Here is a 25107-nt window from a genome sequence, read left to right as displayed (position 1 = left end):
ATTAATTGTAAAAAAAAAAAAAAAGGGGGGGGGGATAAAAGTTTAAGTCACCCCTCTTTTGTCATATTGATAATAAAAAAATTCTAAATCATAAAAGAAAAACACATATTTGGTATCGCCGCGTCCGTAAAAGTCCGATCTATCAAAGTAGTGCATTATTTAGCCCACACAGTGAATGTCGTCCGAAAAAAAAAAAAAACAAAGAACGCCAGAAATGCACTTTTTCAGTCACCCCGTCTCCCAGAAACAAATGCAATAAAAAGCGATCAAAAAGTTATATGTATTCCAAATTGGTACCAAACGTAAACTACAGGACATCCGGCAACAAATGAGCCCTCGCTCAACTACGCTGATGAAAAAATAAAAAAGTTATTGCGCGCACAAAATGACCGCAGAAAATAGTTGAGAAAAATTAAATGTCTTTGAAAAAAAAAAAGTAGTATAGTAAGAAAAAAACCTATACAAGTTCGGTATCGTAGTAATCGCACCGACCCAAAGAATAATACAGTACATTAAATGGCATCATTGAAAAATACAACTCGTCCCGCAAAAAACAAGCCCTCATACAGCGACGTCGATGGATAAATAAAGGAGTTACAATTTTTTAAAATGGGGAGTGGGGAGTGTCATTAACCCCTTAATGACACGGCCTATTTTGGCGTTGAGGACCAAGCGATTTTTTGGTATTTTTCCACCTCCATTTTTCATAAGCCATAACTTTTTTATTTTTCCGTGGACGCGGCCGTATAAGGGCTTGTTTTTTGTGTGACGATCTGTAGTTTTTATCGGTGCCACTTTTGGGTATATAGACAATATCGTAAAATTTTTTTTTTTTTTTTAATGATAACAGGGAGAGAAAACACATCAATTCTGCCATAGATTTTTTTTTTTACAGCGTTAATCATGCAGCATAAATGACACACTACATTTTTTCTGCGGGTCGGTACGGTAACAACGATACCAAAATTGTTATTTTTTTTTAGGTTTTTACACTTTTTTGCAATAAAACCCCCCCTTTTTTTGGAAATCTTTTTTTTTTCTCTATAGCTGCATTCAAAGTCCTGTAACTTTTTTATTTTTCTATGTACGGAGCTCTATGAGGGCTTATTTTTTGCGAGACGAGCTGTAGTTTTTATTGGTACCATTTTGGGGAATGTACGGCTTTTTTGATCACTTTTATTGCATTTTTTGTGAGGCAAAATGCTAAAAATTAGCATTTTGCCTCTGTTTTTTAGCGTTTTTTTTACGCTTTTTGTCGTACAAAATAAAAAGCGTGTTCAACTTTTTGTACACGTCGTTACGGACGCGTCAATACCCAATATGTCGGGTTTTAATTTTTTTTCCCTTTTTTATGCTATTAGAAAAAGCATAAAAAAGTTTTTTTACATTTTTTTTTTTAACATTTTTCTTTTTTTTTACACTATTTGAGTCCCTCTGAGGGTCTTGCAGCACTGTGCCTATGATCGCTGTTATAAGGCATGGCAGAGCTACTGCTCTGCCATGCCTTATCGCTTGTACAGCGATTATAGGCACAGGCAATACAGGACGCCAGTGTCTGGCATCCTGTTGCCATGGTGACAGGCCGGGCTCTCGGATGACATCGCAGAGCCGGCCGGAGACACAGAGGGAGCGCGATCCCTCTGTGAACTCTTTCCCTGCCACGATCTACTTAGATCGCGGCAGGGAAGGGGTTAACAGCGGGGGGGCGCATCTCCGATGGCCCCCCGCTGTTGCATCGGGATGCCGGCTGTGACTGACAGCCGGCTCCTGCTGCGGATAGCGCGGGATCTTATGTGATCTCGTGCTATCCCCAGGACATACCGGTACGTCCTGGAGCGGGAAGGGGTTAAGGGGTTAAAGGGGTGGTAGTTAACTGTATGTATTGATTGAGTTTTTCCCTATGTGTATTCAAGTATTTAATTGATGATTTCGATACAGTAATGGGAGGTTTGGTGTCCATCATGCCCTCTAGTTTTGAGGTTGTCCGGGTGATGTATCCAGTCGTTCGCATTTTGATACGCTGATTTTAAATCCCAACCGTTTGCCAAAGTGATCCAAGATAACGAAAGCCTTTGTGAGGTCCCTATCTGGACGGCCAGCCAAGTATCATTAGCAAAAGACTAGGCTCAATGGTTAAATACGCATTGGGTATCTTGTGTATTGGCACTTTCAATGCCTGTAAAATGATGTTTTTCCCCGCGTTCAGGCGCAATTTCACACTACGCCTCGGGCAGCATAAAGGATGGGCGCCGCAGCATGAGCCAGTCTGCCTTTGGCATGGCCTACTCTCCAGGTAGCAGCTTGCCTACATGGACAGTAGCGGCAGTATTTTCTGTGATTACACAGAATGGTTTTGGGGCCACTTACCTCATTTGTAGCCGTATAAAGGGACCAACAATCAGGTAACTGTTTGGTTTCAGCAAACATAAAACCGCTTGCTGATGGCGGTATATCTCCTCGTGTGCACAGGGATACGTACAGCCGGCCTATGGGGATTAACAATCCTACTAGCAATTATTCATCGCCATAAGACGAACCTCGTCCTGCGTAAAAGAAAATGAGACGAGCGCCGATCAGCAGGCTTGTCAACCAGCATGTATTCACACGAGCCCGAGGGATTCCGCTACCAGACACCGGTGCAAGGGGCAGCAAATCAGCGTGAAGTGAGACCCCTAGTGGCAGCGACAGGCATATCTACAAGATTACTTGGTTTCTCTTACTGAGAACAATCACATTTTAGAAAAGCACAAAACTTCATTTCCGATAAAGGAATTTGCACTTTGCTCGTGATCCAATAACCCATCGCTGAAAACTCAGTAACCGCTGAAGATCAGTTCCTGCACATTTGCTCAGATGAAGATCTATAGTTGCTGCAGCCTGGATGGCGGATGTCTGCGCTGCCAGCCGAGGACCAGAGGAGTCGGCTGTTACCAGGTGAAGAGGAACTGAAGCCAACACCACTCCACAAGGGGGTTAATAGGACATTTACACAGAAAGATTAAACGCTGTAAAAGAAGAAATCCAAAAATTGCCATTATTTTTATGCACCCCTCTTCAAATTATTATAACCCTAAAAATGTCAATTATGTGTACCCCCAAAAGATACAGCTGACCCACAGAAGACGAGCCCACAGATGGCTACACTGAAAAAGAAAAGAAAAATGACGTGACAACTCTCAGACGTTTTGGGGGGGTGGAAGGGGCAGAACGCACCCTTAACCCTCTCAATCCACTAACGTCTTAAGACATTATGGTTTAAGGCTGTACAGCCTTGATGTTAAAAGACGTCCGTCGGGGTTCTCTTACTGTATATTGCCAGCCTCTCTGCTGTCGGAGCCTATCCAACGTTTCACCTCATGCAATACTAGCTTTAGCCAGCAGATAGCGCCATTGTATAACCGCAGAAAAAGAGTAACCCCTAGGAAAACCAGGGTAGAAATTGGATTGGAAAGGGTTAAAGGTGATGTGCCAGTATATAGATTGACTGGGGCGGCAGTTGTGCGTGCACGGTGCCCCTCCATTCATGTTCAGTGGGACTGCCAGAGATAGCGGAGTGCACGGATTTGGCTATTTCCTGCAGACCCTTTGCAATGAATGAAGCAGCGCCACACATGCTCAGCAGCGCTCGCTTTAATCTGATGTCACTGCGGGAGGGTAGAGAGGGTTCACAGTGAGGAGCAGGGGAGACGGGACCCCTGTTCTCAGGATCGGTGGGGGTCTCAGCAGCGGGACCCCACCCATCAGACTTATCTATCCTATGGATAGGTAATAAGTCTATTTGGTACAACCACTTTAAGGCATTTATTGAGTAACCTAAGCTTCCCACTGCTGATACAGCGCCCCCTATCTGGCTCTGGGCACAAGGTACTGCAGTTAGCCTTTCCAACAATCTGTCCTATGACACACATTCATCATAGAGCTCCGGCATTCCTCCGGTTAACACTCCTGGCAACTCTGATGAATTCTTCATATAGTTCCAGGTCAGAGCTTCACATTTACGGGGCCGTGCCGTCACCTGATGAAGGATGATCACTATTTGTACAGGAGTTCTGTGCTGTCAATACTTTATTATCAGCAATAGATGGGACCACCTCTGTATAGATATTACAAACCCCCTGCTGTTTCCGGGACCTCTCAGGATCCCACTTTGCCCAATAACCGCTGGAAGTCCTGCTTAGAAAAGCCGCCGCATGAGCTCCGATGTGAAGAGCGGAATCCGGCACTGTCTGTTTCTAATCTCTTTCCAGCCCGTGCAGCCGAGTCCTTGAGTCACGACACTCAGAAGCGCTTGTCTGCCGCCTTTCTTGCCGCCGCTGTCGCTTTTCATTCTGTTCTGGTGGAGCGGCGGAGGAGGAATCGCTTGAGAACCAGGGACCGAGAACATTCACCCAGAGCAGATAAAGAGCCCGTCCGGGAGCCTGCAGGAGAAGGAGAGAAGGCATGACTGCAGAGTCCACTCACAACTCCGGACACCCCCCTGGACGAAGGAGGGCAGGAAAGGGGGGAGGCAGCAGTTTGGTCCTCATCAACCCCATAAAGGAAAAGTTCTGTGAAACATCAAGATGGCAAGAAAAAAGTTCACCGATGTCACCATTCGCAAATTCTTGGTCACAAATATTTAGTCCGATCCCGTTCTGTGAACGCCCCCCTGTGTTATGGGAGTAAATCATATTCCAGAAGATTTCACTGGGTTGCTCCAGATCGGTTATAATTAGAGATGAGCGGGCGTACTAGCTAAGGCAAACTACTCGGGCGAGTAGTGCCTCATGCGAGTACCTGCCCGCTCGTCTCAAAAGAATCAGGTGACGGCAGGGGGGGGGGGGGGGGGGGGGGGGGGGGGGGGGGGGGGGGGGGGGGGTGGGGGGGGGGGGGGGGGGGGGCGAGGCGAGATCTCAATCTTACTCTCCCCCCCCCCCCCCCCCCCCACTCCCACAACTCACCGCTCTCCCCCGTTGGCACCCGTATCTTTTGAGACGAGCGGGAGATACTCGGCTAAGGCACTGCTCACTTCGAGTAATTTGCCTTAGCGAGTATACTCGCTCATCTCTAGTTATAATGAGAAGCTTCATGCATGAATATATGTATTTGAACTCACGGATGCTCTCCGTCAGCCCCCATACCCTTCTAGTTTATTGAAAGGAAGTACATTACAGATATACTGAATATGATGCACCAATTACATGCACGCCGCCGCCCCCCCCCCCCCCCCAACATCATAACAACTCATGATTGGCCTAGTATGTAGCAACGCTAATGATTAACATATGTTTGCGCCCCAGGTGTATGTCGCTATGTGAACACATAATTCCTATATACCCAAGTAGCATAGACTTTATTAATATTCCAATCAGGACCGAAGTATGCAGTCAGAGATAAGAAGTTCCTCCCCTTGTTAGCTCTGGGAACCGTACGTGGGAGCTTCAACTTCTACTTGTACATACCAACCTATAATATTGAGCTAGTTAACCATTTAACTGCTAGCTATTCCCTTTGAAGGTGGATACATGAATATATATTTGTTTGCATAGGCCCATTTTATATTACTACGACACCCGCCATACGCCACACCTTGCTTTTGGGGTTTTGTATTTATGACATTCGCAATGCGGTTTAAAAGAAAAAAAAAACCCCGGTGCGGTTTCTTCTCTGGATCGGCACGATTTCGGTGTTACCAAGTTTATATAGTTGGTTTACTACTTTTTCACATTATAAACACTTATACAGTTAACCCCTTAGTGTCGAAGTCTGTTTGCGCCTTAATAACCAACTAATTTTTCAACCATCGCGTTCCAGAAGCCATAAATCAATTTTTCCGCCGTATGAGGGATTGTTTTTTGCAGAACACGTTGTATTTTTAATGGCATGGATTTTTGGGTGCAAATAATGTATAACTTATATTATTAAGAGGGATTAGAGAAAGGGAAAAAAAAAAAAAAAAGAAATTTCGCCATTTGTTTTTCATATTTCATTTTTATGGCGTCCAGCGTACAAAATAAACCCTGTGACAACATTATTTCTGGGTCCGTATTATTCCGGAGATTTCACATTTATATAGGTTTTTTTTTTATGTTTTGCCATTTTTGTACACAAAAAAAGATTTTTATTATACCGTATATACCCGAGTATAAGCCGAGACAATAAGTTTCACCACAAAAAAACGGAGAAAACTTATTGACTCGAGTATAAGCCCAGCTTTACTCGAGTATATACTAGGTAAAGAAAACCCTCCATACTCACCTCCCAGTCTGTGTGACAAGCTGCTTGAGTTCTCCCCACTGTCATCCCCCGTCATCCTCTCTTGGCTCTGTCAGTGCTGTGCAAGTAAGCGCTGTGATTGGATTGAGCCCCAACCAATCACAGCTGGCACTCGATCCAAATCACAGAGCTTACTTACACAGCACTGACGGCAGGGGATTTGAAAGCCGAGCAGGGAGAATTCTAAAGCAGCTTGATTGGCTGTAAATGATCGAGCACCGGCTGTGATTGGCTGACGCTCGATCCAATCACAGCTCTTACTTACACAGCGCTGGTGGCAGGGGATGACAGCGGAGAGAATTCAAGCAGCCTGCCGCACAGCCGCCGGAGATACAGACGCCGGCTGGGAGAGGAGTATGGAGTTTTTGGGGTTTTTTTTAAGCTTTGTCTGACTCGAGTATAAGCCAAGGGGGGCTTTTTCAGCCCCAAAAATGTGCAGAAAAACTAGGCTTATACTCCAGTATATACATAATATTTTTTAAGATGTGCTTTTGTGCCGTTGCATTTCAAGTGCCAGAGCATTTTTAGCTTTCCATCGACGGAGCTCTGTGGGGGCTTGTTTTCTGCAAGATCAACTCTATTCTCTATTAATCCAATTTTGGGAACATGTACTAATTGATTTTATTCCATTCATTCTGTAAATTTTTTTTTAAACTTTTAATGGCGCTCACTGTGCAGTATGATATGTTAAAGTAAATCTACAGCCCGGTACGCCCAAAAATGTAAATAGCTTTTTTTTTAATAAGTATGAAAAAGTTTTTAGGCAACAGTTTAGTGTGAGGGTTTGGTTTATTTGCGGGATAACTTGTACTTTCTAATAGCACCATTTTCTATTCTTTTTTTTGTAAGATAAGAGAAGTTAACTATTTCCGCCATGTTTTTTTACATTTTTTCACAGCTTGCACTGTGTGGGTTAAATAATGTACAATCTTTTTTTTCTTGTTCATTATGAACTCAGAGATACCAAATGTGCAATATTTTAAAATGTACTTACCTAGTTGTTTTTTTCCCTTCCTGGTGGGATTTGGACATTTTTATTAGAATTCCTTTTTTATACTTTAACTTATTTTTGTCCCACTAGGGAACCTGATTATCAGTATATCATCATTCTTCCAATACACTACTATACTAAAGTATAGCAGTGTAAGTATAGCAGTGTATTACAAAGCCTATGAGACTGAGCCTCATAGGCCACTGTAGCTGGCAGACCCGAAAGCTATATGTAAGCCTCCAGGTGCCATAGCAACCCATTGGGACCCAGAGATCACATTGCAGAGGTCCGATGGGTTACACAGAGAACCCCCTCTGCCAGCAGTTTACATGTCACTGTCGCACTTACCGCAGCATGTAAAGGGTTAAACAGCAGGGATGGGAGGCTTCTCAAGTCCCCGCTTTCTGAGCAGGTGCCAGGCTGTTACCCAACCACCAGAGATCCATGCCAGGTTTCTGATGCAGATACCGTAAAAAGATGACTGCATCAGAATAAAGCCCATTAATGGCCGCCATCAAAAGGCGTATGGGCGGTCATTAAGTAGTTAAATTAAAAGTATTCTTTGTCACCGCATTACAGGATCCAGAACATTTTTCTTCATTGACAGAGCTGTAGGAGGATCTCTTGTGGGACAGACTGTGGTATTTATTGGTAGCGTGCACATAACTGTTATTGCCACATCCATGACCTGTCCTCAGAATAGGTCAACAGTTAATGGCCGAGGACCCACCTTATGGTATCCCTGGCAATGGACTGATCGCCCACCTGGCTGTGCCTCATAGTGGTCGGGAGGGGAAGTACCCAAGCTGGCTTCACTGAGATCTGAAGCAGCTATCATACGTCCTCTCCTGCCCCCTATGATGCCCATTTGGCCCGCTGTACTGACAGCCAGGCGGGTGATCAGCTCATCGCCAGGGATCCCATGCGACGGCTCCCCAGCCATTAACGGTTGATCACTTATGCTCAGGACAGGTCATCATATAGTTTTTGCCAAGAAAACTCCTTTAATGTGACTGTTTGGGGGTTGGGTTTAGGGAACCGCTATATTCGGGTTACTACATAGGAGCAAACTGTGATAAATGTGAAGCTGCACAACTGAGAACTCACCAGCAGCCAGAAGTACCAGATGTACAGCGAAAAGCAGCTAAGAACCTGGACGATGGCCGTCAGCAACACGACGTCCTTCAGGTGCCTGAGAATAGAAGAACGTGCGTTGTTAGATTGATGGAAGCTCACAATATGCCGCACAGCGTACCGAGATGAAGAGTTACCACTAATACCGGTCACAGACTAGACGGAACCACTGAGCTGGTAAGTGACCTCAGTTACTGAAGGAGAATGCCTACAAGGGGCGAAGGGGCTCACCAGGACCCCTTGGTGACATTAACCCTTATGATGCTGTGTAGTACAGCACAGGCAGCGCTGCAGCGGCACCACCCGCGGCAGGTGTCACCTATATATTACAGCTGACACACTGCTGTAATGGCCGTGATTAGACAGAACGTCAAACTGGTCCGTTTAACTCCATAGATGCTGCAGACAATAGTGACCGCAGCATCTAAGCAGTTAGAGAGCCTGTGAGCTCCCCGCTCTCTGGTTGGTGAAGTCTATGAATGAGAAACTAGTCTTGCCTGTCTGATCATCAGGATCATCACCGCTTACACCGACTAGTCAGCGTTTCCTGCAGTCATTAAACGTTACAGAGTGCAGTCGCGGCTGTATTTCACACGTACACCAACGTCTCAGGCCAAGGTGACCCACAACACATTCTGGGATCTGAAGCCCCTTTTATGTCATGATCTCATTCATAGATAGTGCATGCTGGGACTTGTGGTTGTCCAGCTGACATTGTACTAAATCTTGATTTAAAGCAGTTGTGCCAAGTTTAACACCTACAGTATCCCATACCCACAAAATAGGAGATAAGTGACTGATTAGTGAGGGTCCGATCACTGGGACCTCCACTGATCACAAGAAGTCTTGTGTCCCCCTCTATCCTCTTCATTCAGTATATCATATGTACCCCAAAGTAGAGCTGCTAAAAAAATGTAACTCACCCTGCAAAACACACTCCACACAAGGCTGCGCCAACTGACAAACTGGTGCAAAAACTAAAAGATAGCCGTGTCCTCTAAGGGGTTAAATAAAATACCTCGCACCTTTTCCTATTCCTCAGTGTCCAGCATAGAATGGGGCCCACCAGAGTATCAGAGGAGCCCGACGCTATGTTGTGATGACCCCTGTACTGTCTGTCCCCGAGGCCGGGCCCGTCATCCAGTCACACGTCAGCCATTGGAGATGCATTAGGTAGCTTTCGATATTTAAAGGTGTGTGATGAAACCCATTAAGGCCCCCCGTCCACGGACGATGTTGCATTGCGTTACTAGTGGCGATAATCCAGCCGCGAGTAACGCGGTGCACGCTATTCCACCTGCTATGGAAAGTGCAGCCCCCCTGTCCGCTCACGGGACTCAATTCGCAGCGTGCTGTGTTCTGCTGCGATTCTCTCCCCTGCAGTGGAATATCGCTGGGGGGGGGGGGCGGCACGAGACGGACACGAACGGGCGCAAACGCAGGTAGATCCAGTCCTGGGAAGACCAAGCATCCGCTGGAGCACAGCCAGGCCTTACATACTCACTCCGCCATTCCTTGCTCCATGTTTAGGTCTATTCCACCATCTAGTAGGCTTCCGTCTTCAGAGAACGTCGCCTGCGCCATTCCCCGCATGGAGCGATATGCCACTGCATAAACGATGCCACTGAAAATCAGGATGGCCTGCGGGACGAGAAGATGAAACAGTCGTGGGGCAGGAAGCAGAATGATAAGCGCATCGTTCCTTCAGGGCCGTCAGAAAGCAGCCAGTAGACGCCTTGTGATGAATGATAAAGCTGTCGCATTATCCGTCCGATCTCAGCTCAGACCACCTGTTAGTCGGTTTAGTGTACGGCAAAAAGTGCGCCCAAAAGGTTTACACAATTTGGTGTCATTTAGGCCCCGCCCCTTTACCAGACAGGTCTGCTAAACTTTCTGAAAGTGACTAAAAACACAAGATAAATGTGGCGCAGGCTGCCGGAGATCTGGGGTCATTAGGAAAAAGTGCTGCAAGGAGTTGAGAGGATCGAGATGATAAATATGCAGAGGCGATAAAACATCAAGTCCAAAATAAGTGGGGCCGCCGTGTAAAATGTGAGGAAAAAGCGAAGCAACGATTTGGAAATCTCAGCTGACCGTATTTTATTCCCAAAAGAACATAAAACATATCAAAGGGAAACGGGGGAGGGGGGGGGGGGGTTGGTTGGTTTCAAAATGTGCCAAATGCTTCCTATTGGTGGACGGTGCAGACTGCAGGCGGCCGGTGCAGCACCCGGACTCTTCCGTGGGTCCATGCTGTAGGGATGGGGGCAGTATGGGGTTTGGCATTGTCCTACTGATATATGCAAGATCTTCCCTGAAGAGACGTTGTCTGGATGGAGTATATGATGTTCTACAACCTCTATATATGGTCAGCACTGATAGTGCCTGTCAGGATGTGTGTGCTGCCCACGCCGTAGGCACTAATGCCATCTGAGATGCAGGACTGTGCGCTTATAACAAGCTGGATGGTCGCTCTCCTCTTTGCCTCAGTCCATTATAAATGATCTTTGGCCCACAGAAGACGCCGGCGTTCCTGGATTCTGCTAATATACATTTTATAACGTTCCCTTACATTAGTGGATTACATGCTGACCTGGATCCACAGACGGTGATCACTGGAAGTATTCCCGAGCCCATGCAGGGATTACATTACAGAATCACGCCTGTTTATAATGCAGCGCCGCCCGAGGGCCGTAGATCTCCAGCATCCAGTATTGTCCCTTGTGCACAGGAGTCTCTGACTGTTTGATGAGTTGATGTTCCATAGATGGTGGGATATTCAAAATCTTTGCCATTAATACCCCTTACCTTTCCAGCCTTTTGTTACCTTTGTGATTTGTGTTGCTGTCAATTTCCCCTCCCCCCTTTGATATCTTCTGTGTTCTACTAGGAATAACAGATGGTTAGATGAGATTTCCAAATCATTGTCTCCTTTTTTCCTTTACATTTTAGACTGTCCCAACTTTTTTGGACTTGGGGTTGTAGATGACGCTCCCAGATAAAAGGCCAAGCAATGAAGGACCACAGGAAGGCCGGTCAGTCTGATGAGCGCCCGCAGATAGTCGGCAGGTGCGGCAAAGCTGCAGCCTCCATCTGCATGTTGTTGAGGGTCTTCGGCCCACCTGAGTTCGGTACATGAGACATTTGGTGGAGCCTCTGATGGATCTGTGTGTGACCTTACCCAAGTCCAGAAGGAAGAGGAGTGCTGGAAGATCCAGAGGGTGACAGCTGCATACAGCACCTGCGGAGGGAGGTCACATGACGTCACGTGGGGAAATACAAATGCCACTTTACATGCCGCCAGGCGGAGCTTTCTAGCACTTCACAGCAACTGAGCGCTCGGGACCCCCGAGTCCTGGAACATGCCGGACCGCGAGACCGCCGAGCAGACAGCGCAGGAAGCGCTACTGGTAAAACACATTAACTGTTTCTATAGGTGAATGGAACTGGATACACAGGCAAGAAGTAAGTGAACCCTCTGGAGTTACCCAGATGTCTGCATTGATATCTCAGCGGTGCGCGACTCATATGTGCCGCTACAGGAAATATTAGATGGGGCGATCCCTGCTAAAGAGGGGTCTGCAGGGCACTACTGGCAAGGGGCACTTACGTTACATGGGGGGGGGGGCGCACTTACTTCTGGCCACACCTGTACATATGGCAGTGCAGCGCCCTCTAATGGCCATACAGAGTCATTGGGAGGTTGGGCTCATTCACACCAGCGCTCGGAGGTCCCCCCCACCCCCACCCCCACGGACTGACGGACAGCGCTGATTATACCGGCGTGCGTCCGATCTCTGACAGTCCTGTGTTCTTTGGCGTTAGTCAGCACCAGCGGTCGGGAGGGGACGTCCCACCCCAGGTGTGCACGAGCGCCGGCGGTCGGGAGGGGACGTCCCGCCCCAGGTGTGCACGAGCGCCGGCGGTCGGGAGGGGACGTCCCGCCCCAGGTGTGCACGAGCGCCGGCGGTCGGGAGGGGACGTCCCGCCCCAGGTGTGCACGAGCGCCGGCGGTCGGGAGGGGACGTCCCGCCCCAGGTGTGCACGAGCGCCGGCGGTCGGGAGGGGACGACCCGCCCCAGGTGTGAACGAGCGCCGGCGGTCGGGAGGGGACGTCCCGCCCCAGGTGTGCACGAGCGCCGGCGGTCGGGAGGGGACGTCCCGCCCCAGGTGTGCACGAGCGCCGGCGGTCGGGAGGGGACGTCCCGCCCCAGGTGCGAACGAGCGCCGGCGGTCGGGAGGGGACGTCCCGCCCCAGGTGCGAACGAGCGCCGGCGGTCGGGAGGGGACGTCCCGCGCCTGGTGTGAACGAGCGCCGGCGGTCGGGAGGGGACGTCCCACGCCTGGTGTGAACGAGCGCCGGCGGTCGGGAGGGGACGTCCCGCGCCTGGTGTGAACGAGCGCCGGCGGTCGGGAGGGGACGTCCCGCGCCTGGTGTGAACGAGCGCCGGCGGTCGGGAGGGGACGTCCCGCGCCTGGTGTGAACGAGCGCCGGCGGTCGGGAGGGGACGTCCCGCGCCTGGTGTGAACGAGCGCCGGCGGTCGGGAGGGGACGTCCCGCGCCTGGTGTGAACGAGCGCCGGCGGTCGGGAGGGGACGTCCCGCCCCAGGTGTGAACGAGCGCCGGCGGTCGGGAGGGGACGTCCCGCCCCTGGTGTGAACGAGCGCCGGCGGTCGGGAGGGGACGTCCCGCCCCTGGTGTGAACGAGCGCCAGCACCTGGCGGTTATTACAGCGCCGCTCACCGTGGCGCCGAGGATGATGCGCAGGTAGAAGCTCAGCGTCTCCTTGTTCTCCTCGTAGATCTGCTTCTTCCCCTTCGTGGCAGCTTTTCCTTTAGGCTGAATACAAACAACAAGTTAGAGACCCCCGAGCCCCAACATTGCAGTAAGTCTAACAGCAGGGCGGTAGGTGGCCGGGAGGGGGAGGGGCGGATCGCTGGTACATTATCATGCAGGCCGGGGCTCCGCCGACTGATAACACTTCATTCTATAGAATTAACCCTCCACTCCCCGTCTCTCACCGCCATGTCTCCCGACACATCTCCACCTCAGCACAGTCACACATCCGGCGCTGATGCATGACGTAATCAAGCGGCGCCCGCACAGATAGAGGAGAGACTTCCGCCCTTACTGGTATGTCACGTGATTGTGTTCTGTCATGTGACTATCCCCACTGCATAACTTTCCTCTAGTCTCCATGATATCTGCTGTCCTTTTTTCCTGTAGTATATATACCTCCCCTCATACATCATATCAATGTGTATCCGCCCCCTATAGTATATATACCTCCCTTCAGACATTATATCATTGTGTACCCGCCCCCTATAGTATATATACCTCCCTTCAGACATTATATCATTGTGCCCCAGCCCACTATAGTATATATACCCCCCTCATACATCATATCAATGTGTATCTGCCCCCTATAGTATATATACCTCCCTTCATACTTTATATCATTGTGTACCCGCCCCCTATAGTATATATACCTCCCTTCAGACATTATATCATTGTGTCCCAGCCCCCTATGGTATATATACCTCCCTTCATACATTATATCATTGTGTCCCAGCCCCCTATGGTATATATACCTCCCCTCATACATCATATCACTGTGTACCCGCCCCCTATAGTATATACACCTCCTCTCATACATCATATCATTGTGTACCCACCCCCTATAGTATATATACCTCCTCTCATACATCATATCATTGTGTACCCACCCCCTATAGTGTATATACCTCCTCTCATACATCATATCATTGTGTACCCACCCCCTATAGTATATATACCTTCTCTCATACATCATATCATTGTGTACCCACCCCCTATAGTATATATACCTCCTCTCATACATCATATCATTGTGTACCCACCCCCTATAGTATATATACCTCCTCTCATACATCATATCATTGTGTACCCACCCCCTATAGTATATATACCTCCTCTCATACATCATATCATTGTGTACCCACCCCCTATAGTATATATACCTCCTCTCATACATCATATCATTGTGTACCCACCCCCTATAGTATATATACCTCCTCTCATACATCATCACTGTGTAGCCGCCCCCTATAGTATATATACCTCTTCTGATACATCATATCACTGTGTACCCACCCCCTATAGTATATATACCTCCCTTCATACGTTATATCATTGTGTCCCAGTCCACTATAGTATATATACCTCCTCTAATACATTATATCACTGTGTAACCACCCCCTATAGTATATATACCTCCCCTCATACATCATATTAATGTGTACCTGCCCCCTATCACATATATACCTCCTCTCATACATCATATCATTGTGTACCTGCCCCTATAGTATACATACCTTTTCTCATACATCATATCACTGTGTACCCACCCCCTATAGTATATATACCTCCCTTCATACATCATATCACTGTGTACCCACCCCCTATAGTATATATACCTCCCTTCATACATCATATCACTGTGTAGCCGCCCCTTAAGGTATATATACCTCCTCTCATCACTGTATAGCTGCCCCCTATAGTATATATACCCCCCTTGTACATGATATCTCTGTGTACGAGCCCCCTACCACGCCCGCCGAGGCTGGGGCTCTACCACGCCCCCCGAGGCTGGCGCTCTACCACGCCCCCGAGGCTGCCGCTCTGCCACGCCCCCGAGGCTGGGGCTCTGCCACACCTCCGAGTCTCAGGCCCTCTGAGGTGTCCTGTGGTACCGGCAGCAGGTCCTGTGCGTTGCACGGTGCGACCTCCAAGGGTCAGACTTGCTACACTCAGTCCGATGAGATCTGGGATGAGAAGTCGTCGCCTTCACCTCTGTCCTGTCCCTAAGCAGTTCCTGTAGTTCAGCCACTGCGTTATCCTGCTTAGGGCGCTGACATTAGGGAATCCCACTGCAGTGGACAGGGGTCACCATAGCGCTCTGACCGGTCTGCACCCCCCATAAACAGCATGGTGATTCCCAATGTGATTGAACACCTTTCCATCATCCCCTGCAGGAACATTATCAGTAATATTCACGGGTCACTTGCTGCCCTTGGAGCCCGTTAGTAGGTGGTACTAACCCCTACATACTGGGAGGACCACACAAGACCCGCCATCTTGGAGAGGTTCCCATACAGTTGTGCACACATCACTATTTGGCCCCTGCCAGGTCCTCACCCTGCCCATTTTTCCCACTTCCACAACTATTTGAGATTCCCCTCCCCTCCCCTCCCCGTGTGACCCCGTTATCGGTACGATTCCAATGAGAAACAAAATGACATTTATTAGGGTGGAAAATTTATAAAGAAAAGTAAAATAATGTGTTTGAATAAATATGTCCCCCCTGAGGCTGAGGCCGCCCTCACACATGGGCTTTATACCGTGGGGCTTCGAATGCCACGCTAATTGTGGGACAACGCTAAAATTAATTACAATGGGGTCACCACAGATCTTCAATGGGATTCAGATCTGGGCTCTGGTTGGGCCATTCCGAACCTTTGATCTTCTGGTGAAGCCGTTCATTTGGTGATTTGTCCGTCTGCTTTGGGTCGTCGTGCCGAAAGGTGAAATTCCTCTTCATCTTTTCAGCCGAGGCCTGAAGGTTTTGGACCAACATGGACTGATATTTGGGACTGTTCATAATTCCCTCCCCCTTGACTAAAGCCCCAGTTCCATCAGCAGGACAGCCCCCACATAATGCTGCCCCCACCATCCTCACTGCCGTCTGGTGGGCCTTCTGGTGTTGGCAGTGTTGGCTTTACACCAAACATCACTTCTAGACTTCTGGCCAACAAGTTCCCCCTCCGTCTCATCAGACAGAACACGTCCCCCGCAGACGGAACACGACCCCCGCAGACGGAACACGTCCCCCGCAGACGGAACACGACCCCCGCAGACGGAACACGACCCCCGCAGACGGAACACGACCCCCGCAGACGGAACACGTCCCCCGCAGACGGAACACGACCCCCGCAGACGGAACACGACCCCCGCAGACGGAACACGTCCCCCGCAGACGGAACACGCCCCCGCAGGCAGACAGCGATATTCAAGCGCTGTCTGTTCTATTTTTGTGCGCTTTTACGCTTTTATCGCACCTCCTCACCCATCACGATGATCAGGTGCGTTAAAAAGCGCTGTTAAACGCTGTACAAGGTGTTCAAAAAATGGCTCCTGAAATCGCGTTAAAAAGAACCGCGCTATTCCGAGCGCCGTTTTCCGAACGCACGTGTGAGAGCGGCTTTAGAACGGCATTTTTAAACGCCTTCAACAACGTTTTCAGCAGATTACTTTATTGCAATGGGCAATGTAGTGCGTTAAAAATGCGCTGAACAGACAACGGCGTTCATTTTAGCGCGCATTAGAAACACTTCACTAAAACGCTTGTCTGAGAAGCTCCTCTGAAACCCATGGAGGCTCAGGACAAAGTTTTTAGTGGGTGTTTGAAACGCCCGCTAAACTCTGTAAAAAAAATCCCTGTGTGAGAGCGGCCTAAGTATACAGTATATCTGTATCTCTCCCATTCATCATGTGACCATTCCCAATATGCAGTATAATCAGCGCATATTGCGCTCCGGGACGCCAGGTCTAGTTGTGGGGTTCCACGCTGTAGCGGAGCAGCACATATTTATTATCACTGCAGCATGGACTGAGGCTACCAAGTGCTGCGCTCAGTCATTGGGTCCCGGGGAGACACCTCAGGCCTCGGTGGAGGTGAATTCGTAGCAGTAGTCGTGGTTCTTCGGTCGCGGCGGGATAGGTGGGGGCTGGTCCGGGATGGAAATGTTCTCCAGGTCCAATAACCGCAGCTTGAGTTCCGTGTTCAGCAGCAGGTCCAGGTCGATGCGTGTTCGCTCGCTGGGCATTTCCCGACCCAACAGTGCGTTCAGCCCATCGAGCCACATGCAAAACTGCAGATAAAAGAGAGAAGGAAGATCAGCAAAGTATCATCACATCCCGAGACTGCACCCTCTCCAAGGACCAGCACCATAAATGATCTCCAGCCCCCCATAGACACTGGAATGGGACTGAAGTTAGTGAATCCTCATAAACAAGATGCTGTTATATACAGTCTTAGGGCTTTTACCCGCAGCGGTTTTTTTTAATGCAAATGTCAATGGGACTTTCTAATGTTAAAAATCGCATCGGACAAACTTGCGATTTTTGTGCGATGCGACTTTAACATTAGAAAGTCCCATTGAAAAAATTGCAGCGTTAAAAACCACTAGTGGGTAAAAGCCCTTAGTCAAAAACACTATTGCCGCATCCATAAATGTCCAATTTATCAAAATAACACATTATTTATCCCGCACGGTGAATGTCGGCAAAAAAAATAAAAACACATCAGAATTTTTTTTTTTTGGTCACTCTGTTTCTAAGAAAACTATTTTATACACTTCTTGTCAAAAACACTCTTGTCCCCAGAAGAAGTTGTCATTTTAGTACCAAACTTGAACTGCGGATCTGTAAATGATGAGAGTTGTGGTGATTAGATGGACGGTCTTGTCACCGGAGGCCCTAAAAGTGGTTCCCCCCTTGGCCTGTAAGAGGCTCTCGGAGGCCCCTTGTGTGTAGTGACCTCTTCTTCCACTTGTAGAGCTCGTTGACCACTAGACGCCTCTACGACGCAGAGAAGAGATTTCACCCCGTTACCAGAGTCTGAGAGGGGCGTATTATTGGGGTGTGAGAAGCTGGAGGGTCGTATCAATGAATTGTCTCCCACCGGCTGATCTGACCAGACGGTTAGGAGGTGTTGGGACCAGTGGATGTGTGAGGGCACACAAGGTGACTGGGCTCAGGACGCCTCCTACAGAGCACCAGTAGAGAGGAGCATCTGACCAGACTGTTAGGAGGTGTTGGGACCAGTGTATGCGGACACACAAGGTGACCAGGCTCAGGATCCCCTAAACAGACCACCAGTAGAGAGGAGCATTTGACCACACTGTTAGAAGGTGTTGGGACCAGTGGATGGGGGCACACAAGGTGACCGGGCTCAGGACGCCCACTACAGACCACCAGTAGAGAGGAGCATCTGACCAGACTTTTAGGAGGTGTGGGGACCAGTGGATGGGGGCACACAAGGTGACCGGGCTCAGGACGCCCACTACAGACCACCAGTAGAGAGGAGCATCTGACCAGACTGTCAGGAGGTGTTGGGACCGGTGGATGTGAGAGGGCACACAAGGTGACCGGGCTCAGGTCGCCCCCTACAGACTACCAGTAGAGAGGAGCATCTGACCAGACTGTTAGAAGGTGTTGGGACCAGTGGATGGGGGCACACAAGGCGACCAGGCTCAGGACGTCCCCTACAGACCACCAGTAGAGAGGAGCGTCTGACCAGACTTTTAGGAGGTGTTGGGACCAGTGGATGGGGGCAAACAAGGTGACCGGGCTCAGGACACCCCTGACAGACCACCAGTAGAGAGGAGCGTCTGATCAGACTGTTAGGATGTGTTGGGACCAGTGGATGGAGGCACATAAGGTGACTGGGCTCAGGACGCCCCCTACAGACCACCAGTAGAGAGGAGCGTCTGACCAGACTGTTAGGAGGTGTTGGCAGCAGTGGATGTGTGAGGGCACACAAGGTGACCGGGCTCAGTACCCCTGATAGATCACCAGTAGAGAGGAGTGTCTGACCAGACTGTTAGGATGTGTTGGGACTAGTGGATGGAGGCACATAAAGTGACCGGGCTCAGGATGCCCCCTACAGACCACCAGTAAAGAGGAGTGTCCTACAAGCAGGAGTAGCTCTAACTGTTTCGTTGTCTGCCATCCAGATGATTTTCTAGCTCAGTATGGCAGCTTCTTCTGGAGCTACAAGAACCCTCCTCCTCCTGGCTCTGTCTCCTCCCTTCTGATGTTCCAAGTTGCCGTTGTTTGCCTATTAGTGCCCCAACAACTTAATTGCTTAGTTTTGCTTCTGCATTTATGTTATTGGCCATAGTGCAAGGCAAGGATACAGAGGAGCAAAGATTGCTACAAGGATCCAAATGATAAATTGAGGCTTTTGAACTCTGGTGCTGGAGAAGAACGCTGCGTAGACCATGGATGGCAATGGTCACCAACAACATGGTCTAAGGGCGTATCAAACCAAAAACATCACTGGAGGGTAAAATCACCAAATAGCGGCTCTCATACTTTGGATATATCATGTGAGCCAGTTCTCTGGAAACAACATTGACGCTCAGCACAGTTAGTGGGTCACGAAGAAGAGAACGCCAAAGAACGCGCTGGCTGGACACAATCAAGGCGGATACAAACCTGCACATGGAAGTACTGAAAGAAGCAGTCAAGGATAAGAAAACATGGAGAACCTTGATCCATAAAGTGACTGAAATTGTCGTCGACTGAATGGATGATCATCATCATTATTTATGTTATGAGCTTGGTTCTACAGCTGTATTTATGTTGTGAGCTTGGTTCTACAGCTGTATTTATGTTGTGAGCTTGGTTCTACAGCTGTATTTATGTTGTGAGCTTGGTTCTACAGCTGTATTTATGTTGTGAGCTTGGTTCTGGTATTGTATCTATGTACTGAGATTGATTTATGCTGTATTTATATTATAAGCTTGATCCTGGTGCTGTATTTTTGCACTGAGGTTAGTTCCGGGGTTGTATTTATGTTATGAACTTGATTCTGGTATTATGTCTATGTACTGAGCTTGGTTCATGGTGTTTTTATGTTATGAGCTTGGTTCTGGGGCTGTATCTATGTATTGAGTTTGGTTTGTGCTGTACTCCTGTATCTGGCCTTCACTTCTAGTGCTTTCTATACTCCGCACAATGCTTATTCTTACGTCAGTAGAAGAGGGGGCAATGAAATTCAGGCAGCTGTCCACATCGTAGCAGATTGAAAATGCCCGGTCCACGAGGTCCTACAATGAGAAACACAGAATTCAGTACATCAAGCCAACACCCCGAACCAGGCAGCATCGCCACTGACTCTTCAGGGAGGTTCACACATTGCAGAAATGCTGCGGAAAGCGCAGTTCAAGCATAAAATCCTATCCGCATGCTACAGGGTAACGCTGCAGCATGGATTCACTTGCGCGGTGGGTTTCTAAGTCTGAAGCACGTCCATTGATGCTGTAGATTTATACAGTGGATTTAACCCCTTCAAATGAGAGGATGAAATCCACAACTGGGGATCCCGCAAGGGGTGACCATCAGCCTTACAACTCACCCTATTCTGCTTCCCGGAGCTCCTCTCCTTCATGTGCGGACAGTCCTTCCCCGTTAGCACGCATTTCATATCGGACACTGAAACTGAAATACAAAGACTATAAGTCCCAGTTAGACTTTGGCTAGTGTTTTGTTCTCTTGTGTCATCATGGAACAGAACCCATTGACTGGCGTGGTGGCGGCGATGGATCTACGTATCCGTGACGTCTTGTGCCCTCCTCCGGTAGAGTACTGACCTGTATACCGGAAGTAAACTTACCAAGTTCTGTAATACATCAGCTTCTGACTCTGTTCGGTGGACTTACTTTTTTGTAGAAGCATTTCAATGGGGGGGTTGTCTATGTTGTCCTCCAGGTCTCCGTAGTGCAGGACTTTGTAGTTTGGGGAGAGACGACAAAACCATAATTTATCTGCAAGAAGAACGTCATTCCTCTTACTGACCGTTCAGGAGGATAACAGACGCGTCACACCTCTATGGAAGCCTTATGATGGAGCCTCAGTGCAGAGGGGCTGCGGAGATCGCTGGAGGCTCCAGTCTTTTGGGGTTCGGTCACATCACATTGGAATGTCTGTTTCATTTCGTTTTACAAACAGATCCACTGAGCAATCTGTAGGTTTTCTCTGAGGCTTCTGTCATGTTTAAATGGGTTGTCCAGTTGTAAACTATTGATGGCCTGTCCTTAGCAGAGGCCATAATATTAGATCCGCGAGGGCCACTGCTGATCAGCTGTTTGGCAAGCTGGTATGCTCATGCACTGAGTGGATTTCAGCATGAAGCAGACAGCTCAGTTCTCTCTGTAGTGGCCAGGCTTGGAATTGCAGGTCATTCACTTTAATCTAATACCAAGCTATTACTTCGGAGGCCACTAATGGGGACACTATTATTATTCGGGCCACTGGTGGGGGCACTGTTACTTTTGGGGCTACTATTGGGGACACCATTACTATTAGGGCCACTACTGGCAGAACTATTACTATTGGAAACACTACTGAGGCCACTATTACTATTGGGGCCACTAGTAGTGGCACTAATACTATTGGAACCACTACTGGAGGCACTATTAATATTGGTGCCACTACTGGGGGCACTATTACTATTGGGGCCACTATTGGCAGTACTTTTACTATTGGAACCACTACTGGAGGCACTATTACTATCTGGGCCACTGCTGGGGGCATTCTTACTATTGGGGTCACTGTGTGGGGGGGGGGGCATTGTTACTAGTTGTGGCCAGTAAAAATAACAGAAGTAAAAGTATTGTGATAAGCCATTCCCCTACCCCCCCCCCCCCCCTTTTTTTACAAGGAACTTCATCACATGGTTAGTTCATGGATGTGTAATAGAGATGCATTTGTAGGAGGAGAAGCAGATGGATCTGCATGATGCTACCTTGTCTCCGGCGGCTGCTGATCTTGCGGAACTTGGTCCCCTCACACAGGTAGTGCAGCCTGTGTTGTTTAACCAGACCTAGGAGCTCCGGCTGCAGCTGCTTTCTAAGTTCCCTAGACAAACACAAGAAAGTGAGGAATGGGTGAACTGAGATGCAGTTCTGTGTCACATCCTATTGGATATCTTCACCCAAAATTCACTCAATCATTTGTAGCCCCCCTTCAAAATTTATAATGTGCCCCAAAATTGATGTCGTTTGGGTGTACATTATCACATTTAAGCCACACCCTATTTCTCAAGAAGCCACAACACTTTCTGCAAAGCCACAAACCCTTGTCAGATCCAATACACAATATAAATGTTATGACAGGTGTCGCTGGTGCGTGTTGGATTCTTGTGCGATATCTCCCATGCACAGTTCCCAGGGCATAACACTGCTTTCCAGATGTTTTTTTCCACCAGAAGCCCTGGGACGCCCACCCTCATAAGGGGGCACTGCTCCTTACCACCTACCTTTGCATTCTTTGGCCCAGCCAGGGATATTAATACATCTATTCTAGTTTTGTTTCCTAGGAATCATGGGTTTAGTGGTAACATACACCTTAATGCGTTAATATATGTTAGTTATTACAAACTGAGCCAATCATGAGTTATTTGATTTTGGGGGCATGTATTTCTGTTGCTGCCTCATTTGGGATATATATTTGTACCATGATGCTATTAATAAACCAGAAGCATATTGCCTTTGATACAGATGCGTGTCCCTGGCTATACATTGATATGCATTCTCTTCTCATTACAATCAATTCGGAGCAGTACAGCAAAATCGGGGAATCCATTTGGTTACCATAACACAGGCTTGTACTCTGTTTTTTGGGGCAATTCAAGCCAAACAATTGTGGTGCATTTAGTTTTGTAAATCTACCCCATTATTTCTCTTCTACAGACTGAAATTGAATTAATAAAACTAAAATACGTCAGACCATGAAGTCCTTGTAATGGAAGAACCCCCTAATTTGACCTGATTTCTTGTGCCCAGAGTCTTAAAGGAGATGTCCCAGACTTAAGGGTGTTTCTAATGTTGACCTGTCCTCAGGATAAATCATTAATAGATGATCAGTGAGGGCCCGTCTCTCAGGATCCCCTCTGATCAGCTGGTTACCGATGCTGTTCTAAGCACAGAAAGTGCAGTAAGCAGACTGTGCTGTCCATAGCGTAGTGGCCCAGGTTGGTATTGCAGGCACAGTTCACATTGATTGTTTCCAGTACCAAATCGGGCTGCTGCAATGTTGTACTTCCAATGCTGACCATATTGACAGTGGCGCGGGAAATCAGCTGATTGGTGTGAATCTTGAGCAGTGGACGCCCACCAATCATGTATTGATGACACATCCTAAGGACAGGTCATCAATAGAAGAACCCCTTAGACCACTTTCACACAGCTGAAAAAATCATGCAGACCCTTTAATTGCAGCTAATATTTATGGGTCTTCCTCCTGTGATGTTTCTTACATGACGGGTGGGGAGAGGGCTTCATCCTGGATCAGTTTCTCTTCCTGACGTCTGCGGAGAATCTCGCTGTAATTAAGTGATGATATTTTTGTTCGAAAAAACTCCAGAGAGGTTGGAGCGTGACCAAGAGTGCGAGAAATCTGCTCCTTTACCACGTGCATCACCTGTATCCAAAAAGGAAACCATTGGGGGAAAAAGATCAGTACAATGAGGAGATCATCAAAGTGTATATAGATGATCCTCACAAGGAAGAGAGACGTATATGAAGAGGTCAGAACAACAGGAGGTCAGTGCACAGAGGAAAACAGGACAGGAGGAGGTCAGTGCACAGAGTAGACCAGGACAGGAGGAGGTCAGTGCACAGAGGAAAACAGGACAGGAGGAGGTCAGTGCACAGAGGAGACCAGGACAGGAGGAGGTCAGTGCACAGAGTAGACCAGGACAGGAGGAGGTCAGTGCACAGAGGAAAACAGGACAGGAGGAGGTCAGTGCACAGAGGAGACCAGGACAGGAGAAGGTCAGTGCACAAAGTAGACCAGGACAGGAGGAGGTCAGTGCACAGAGGAAAACAGGACAGGAGGAGGTCAGTGCACAGAGGAGACCAGGACAGGAGGAGGTCAGTGCACAGAGGACAACAGGACAGGAGGAGGTCAGTGCACAGAGGAAACCAGGACAGGAGGAGGTCAGTGCACAGAGGAAACCAGGACAGGAGGAGGTCAGTGCACAGAGGACACCAGGACAGGAGGAGGTCAGTGCACAGAGGACACCAGGACAAGAGGAGGTCAGTGCACAGAGGAAACCAGGACAAGAGGAGGTCAGTGCACAGATGAAACCAGGACAAGAGGAGGTCAGTGCACAGAGGAAACCAGGACAAGAGGAGGTCAGTGCACAGAGGACACCAGGACAAGAGGAGGTCAGTGCACAGAGGAAACCAGGACAGGAGGAGGTCAGTGCACAGAGGAGACCAGGACAGGAGGAGGTCAGTGTACAGAGGACAACAGGACAGGAGGAGGTCAGTGCACAGAGGAAACCAGGACAGGAGGAGGTCAGTGCACAGAGGACAACAGGACAGGAGGAGGTCAGTGCACAGAGGAAAACAGGACAGGAGGAGGTTAGTGCACAGAGGAGACCAGGACAGGAGGAGGTCAGTGCACAGAGTAGACCAGGACAGGAGGAGGTCAGTGCACAGAGGAAACCAGGACAGGAGGAGGTCAGTGCACAGAGGAAACCAGGACAAGAGGAGGTCAGTGCACAGAGGAAACTGGGACAAGAGGAGGTCAGTGCACAGAGGAAACCGGGACAAGAGGAGGTCAGTGCACAGAGGAAATCAGGACAGGAGGAGGTCAGTGCACAGAGGAAAACAGGACAGGAGGAGGTCAGTGCACAGAGGAAAACAGGACAGGAGGAGGTCAGTGCACAGAGGAGTCCAGGACAGGAGGAGGTTAGTGCACAGAGGAGACCAGGACAGGAGGAGGTCAGTGCACAGAGGAGACCAGGACAGGAGGAGGTCAGTGCACAGAGGAAACCAGGACAAGAGGAGGTCGGTGCACAGAGGAAACCAGGACAAGAGGAGGTTGGTGCACAGAGGAAACCAGGACAAGAGGAGGTCGGTGCACAGAGGAAACCAGGACAAGAGGAGGTCGG

The 25107-nt window shown here is 48.7% G+C and overlaps 2 protein-coding genes across 3 annotated transcripts in view; both read right to left on the bottom strand.

Moving 5' to 3' along the window:
* Positions 1-4047: 4047 nt before the first annotated feature.
* TMEM208 (transmembrane protein 208) lies at positions 4048-13496 on the bottom strand. Its single transcript, XM_066582459.1, has 6 exons — positions 13403-13496; positions 13125-13220; positions 11562-11621; positions 9885-10021; positions 8354-8438; positions 4048-4418 (listed from the first exon to the last, which is right to left on the bottom strand). Exons 1-6 carry the CDS (start codon positions 13406-13408, stop codon positions 4233-4235), a joined length of 570 nt encoding a protein of 189 aa, XP_066438556.1. The 5' UTR covers positions 13409-13496; the 3' UTR covers positions 4048-4232.
* Positions 13497-15643: 2147 nt separating this feature from the next.
* The window catches only part of ELMO3 (engulfment and cell motility 3), a 32328-nt gene continuing 22864 nt past the window's right edge, over positions 15644-25107 (bottom strand). For both annotated transcript variants that reach the window (XM_066583824.1, XM_066583825.1), the window contains 6 exons: positions 23464-23627; positions 21952-22064; positions 20867-20971; positions 20563-20645; positions 20177-20254; positions 15644-17290 (listed from right to left, as the gene is read on the bottom strand). In XM_066583824.1, coding sequence (XP_066439921.1) covers positions 17078-17290; positions 20177-20254; positions 20563-20645; positions 20867-20971; positions 21952-22064; positions 23464-23627 — 756 coding nt within the window. In that variant the 3' untranslated portion in view covers positions 15644-17077. The remainder of the gene's footprint in view (positions 17291-20176; positions 20255-20562; positions 20646-20866; positions 20972-21951; positions 22065-23463; positions 23628-25107) is intronic.

Source organism: Eleutherodactylus coqui, chromosome 11 (assembly GCF_035609145.1).
Source record: "Eleutherodactylus coqui strain aEleCoq1 chromosome 11, aEleCoq1.hap1, whole genome shotgun sequence".
NCBI classification, from domain to species: domain Eukaryota; kingdom Metazoa; phylum Chordata; class Amphibia; order Anura; family Eleutherodactylidae; genus Eleutherodactylus; species Eleutherodactylus coqui.
This window is presented reverse-complemented; position numbering and strand designations above follow the sequence as displayed.

Coding starts and splice junctions, on each gene's coding strand:
- TMEM208 (XM_066582459.1), bottom strand. Junction 11,622..13,124: donor GCATCATCCTCGGCGCCACG/GTGAGCGGCGCT, acceptor CTCCCTCCGCAG/GTGCTGTATGCAGCTGTCAC. Junction 4,419..8,353: donor TCTGGTACTTCTGGCTGCTG/GTGAGTTCTCAG, acceptor CTTCTCCTGCAG/GCTCCCGGACGGGCTCTTTA.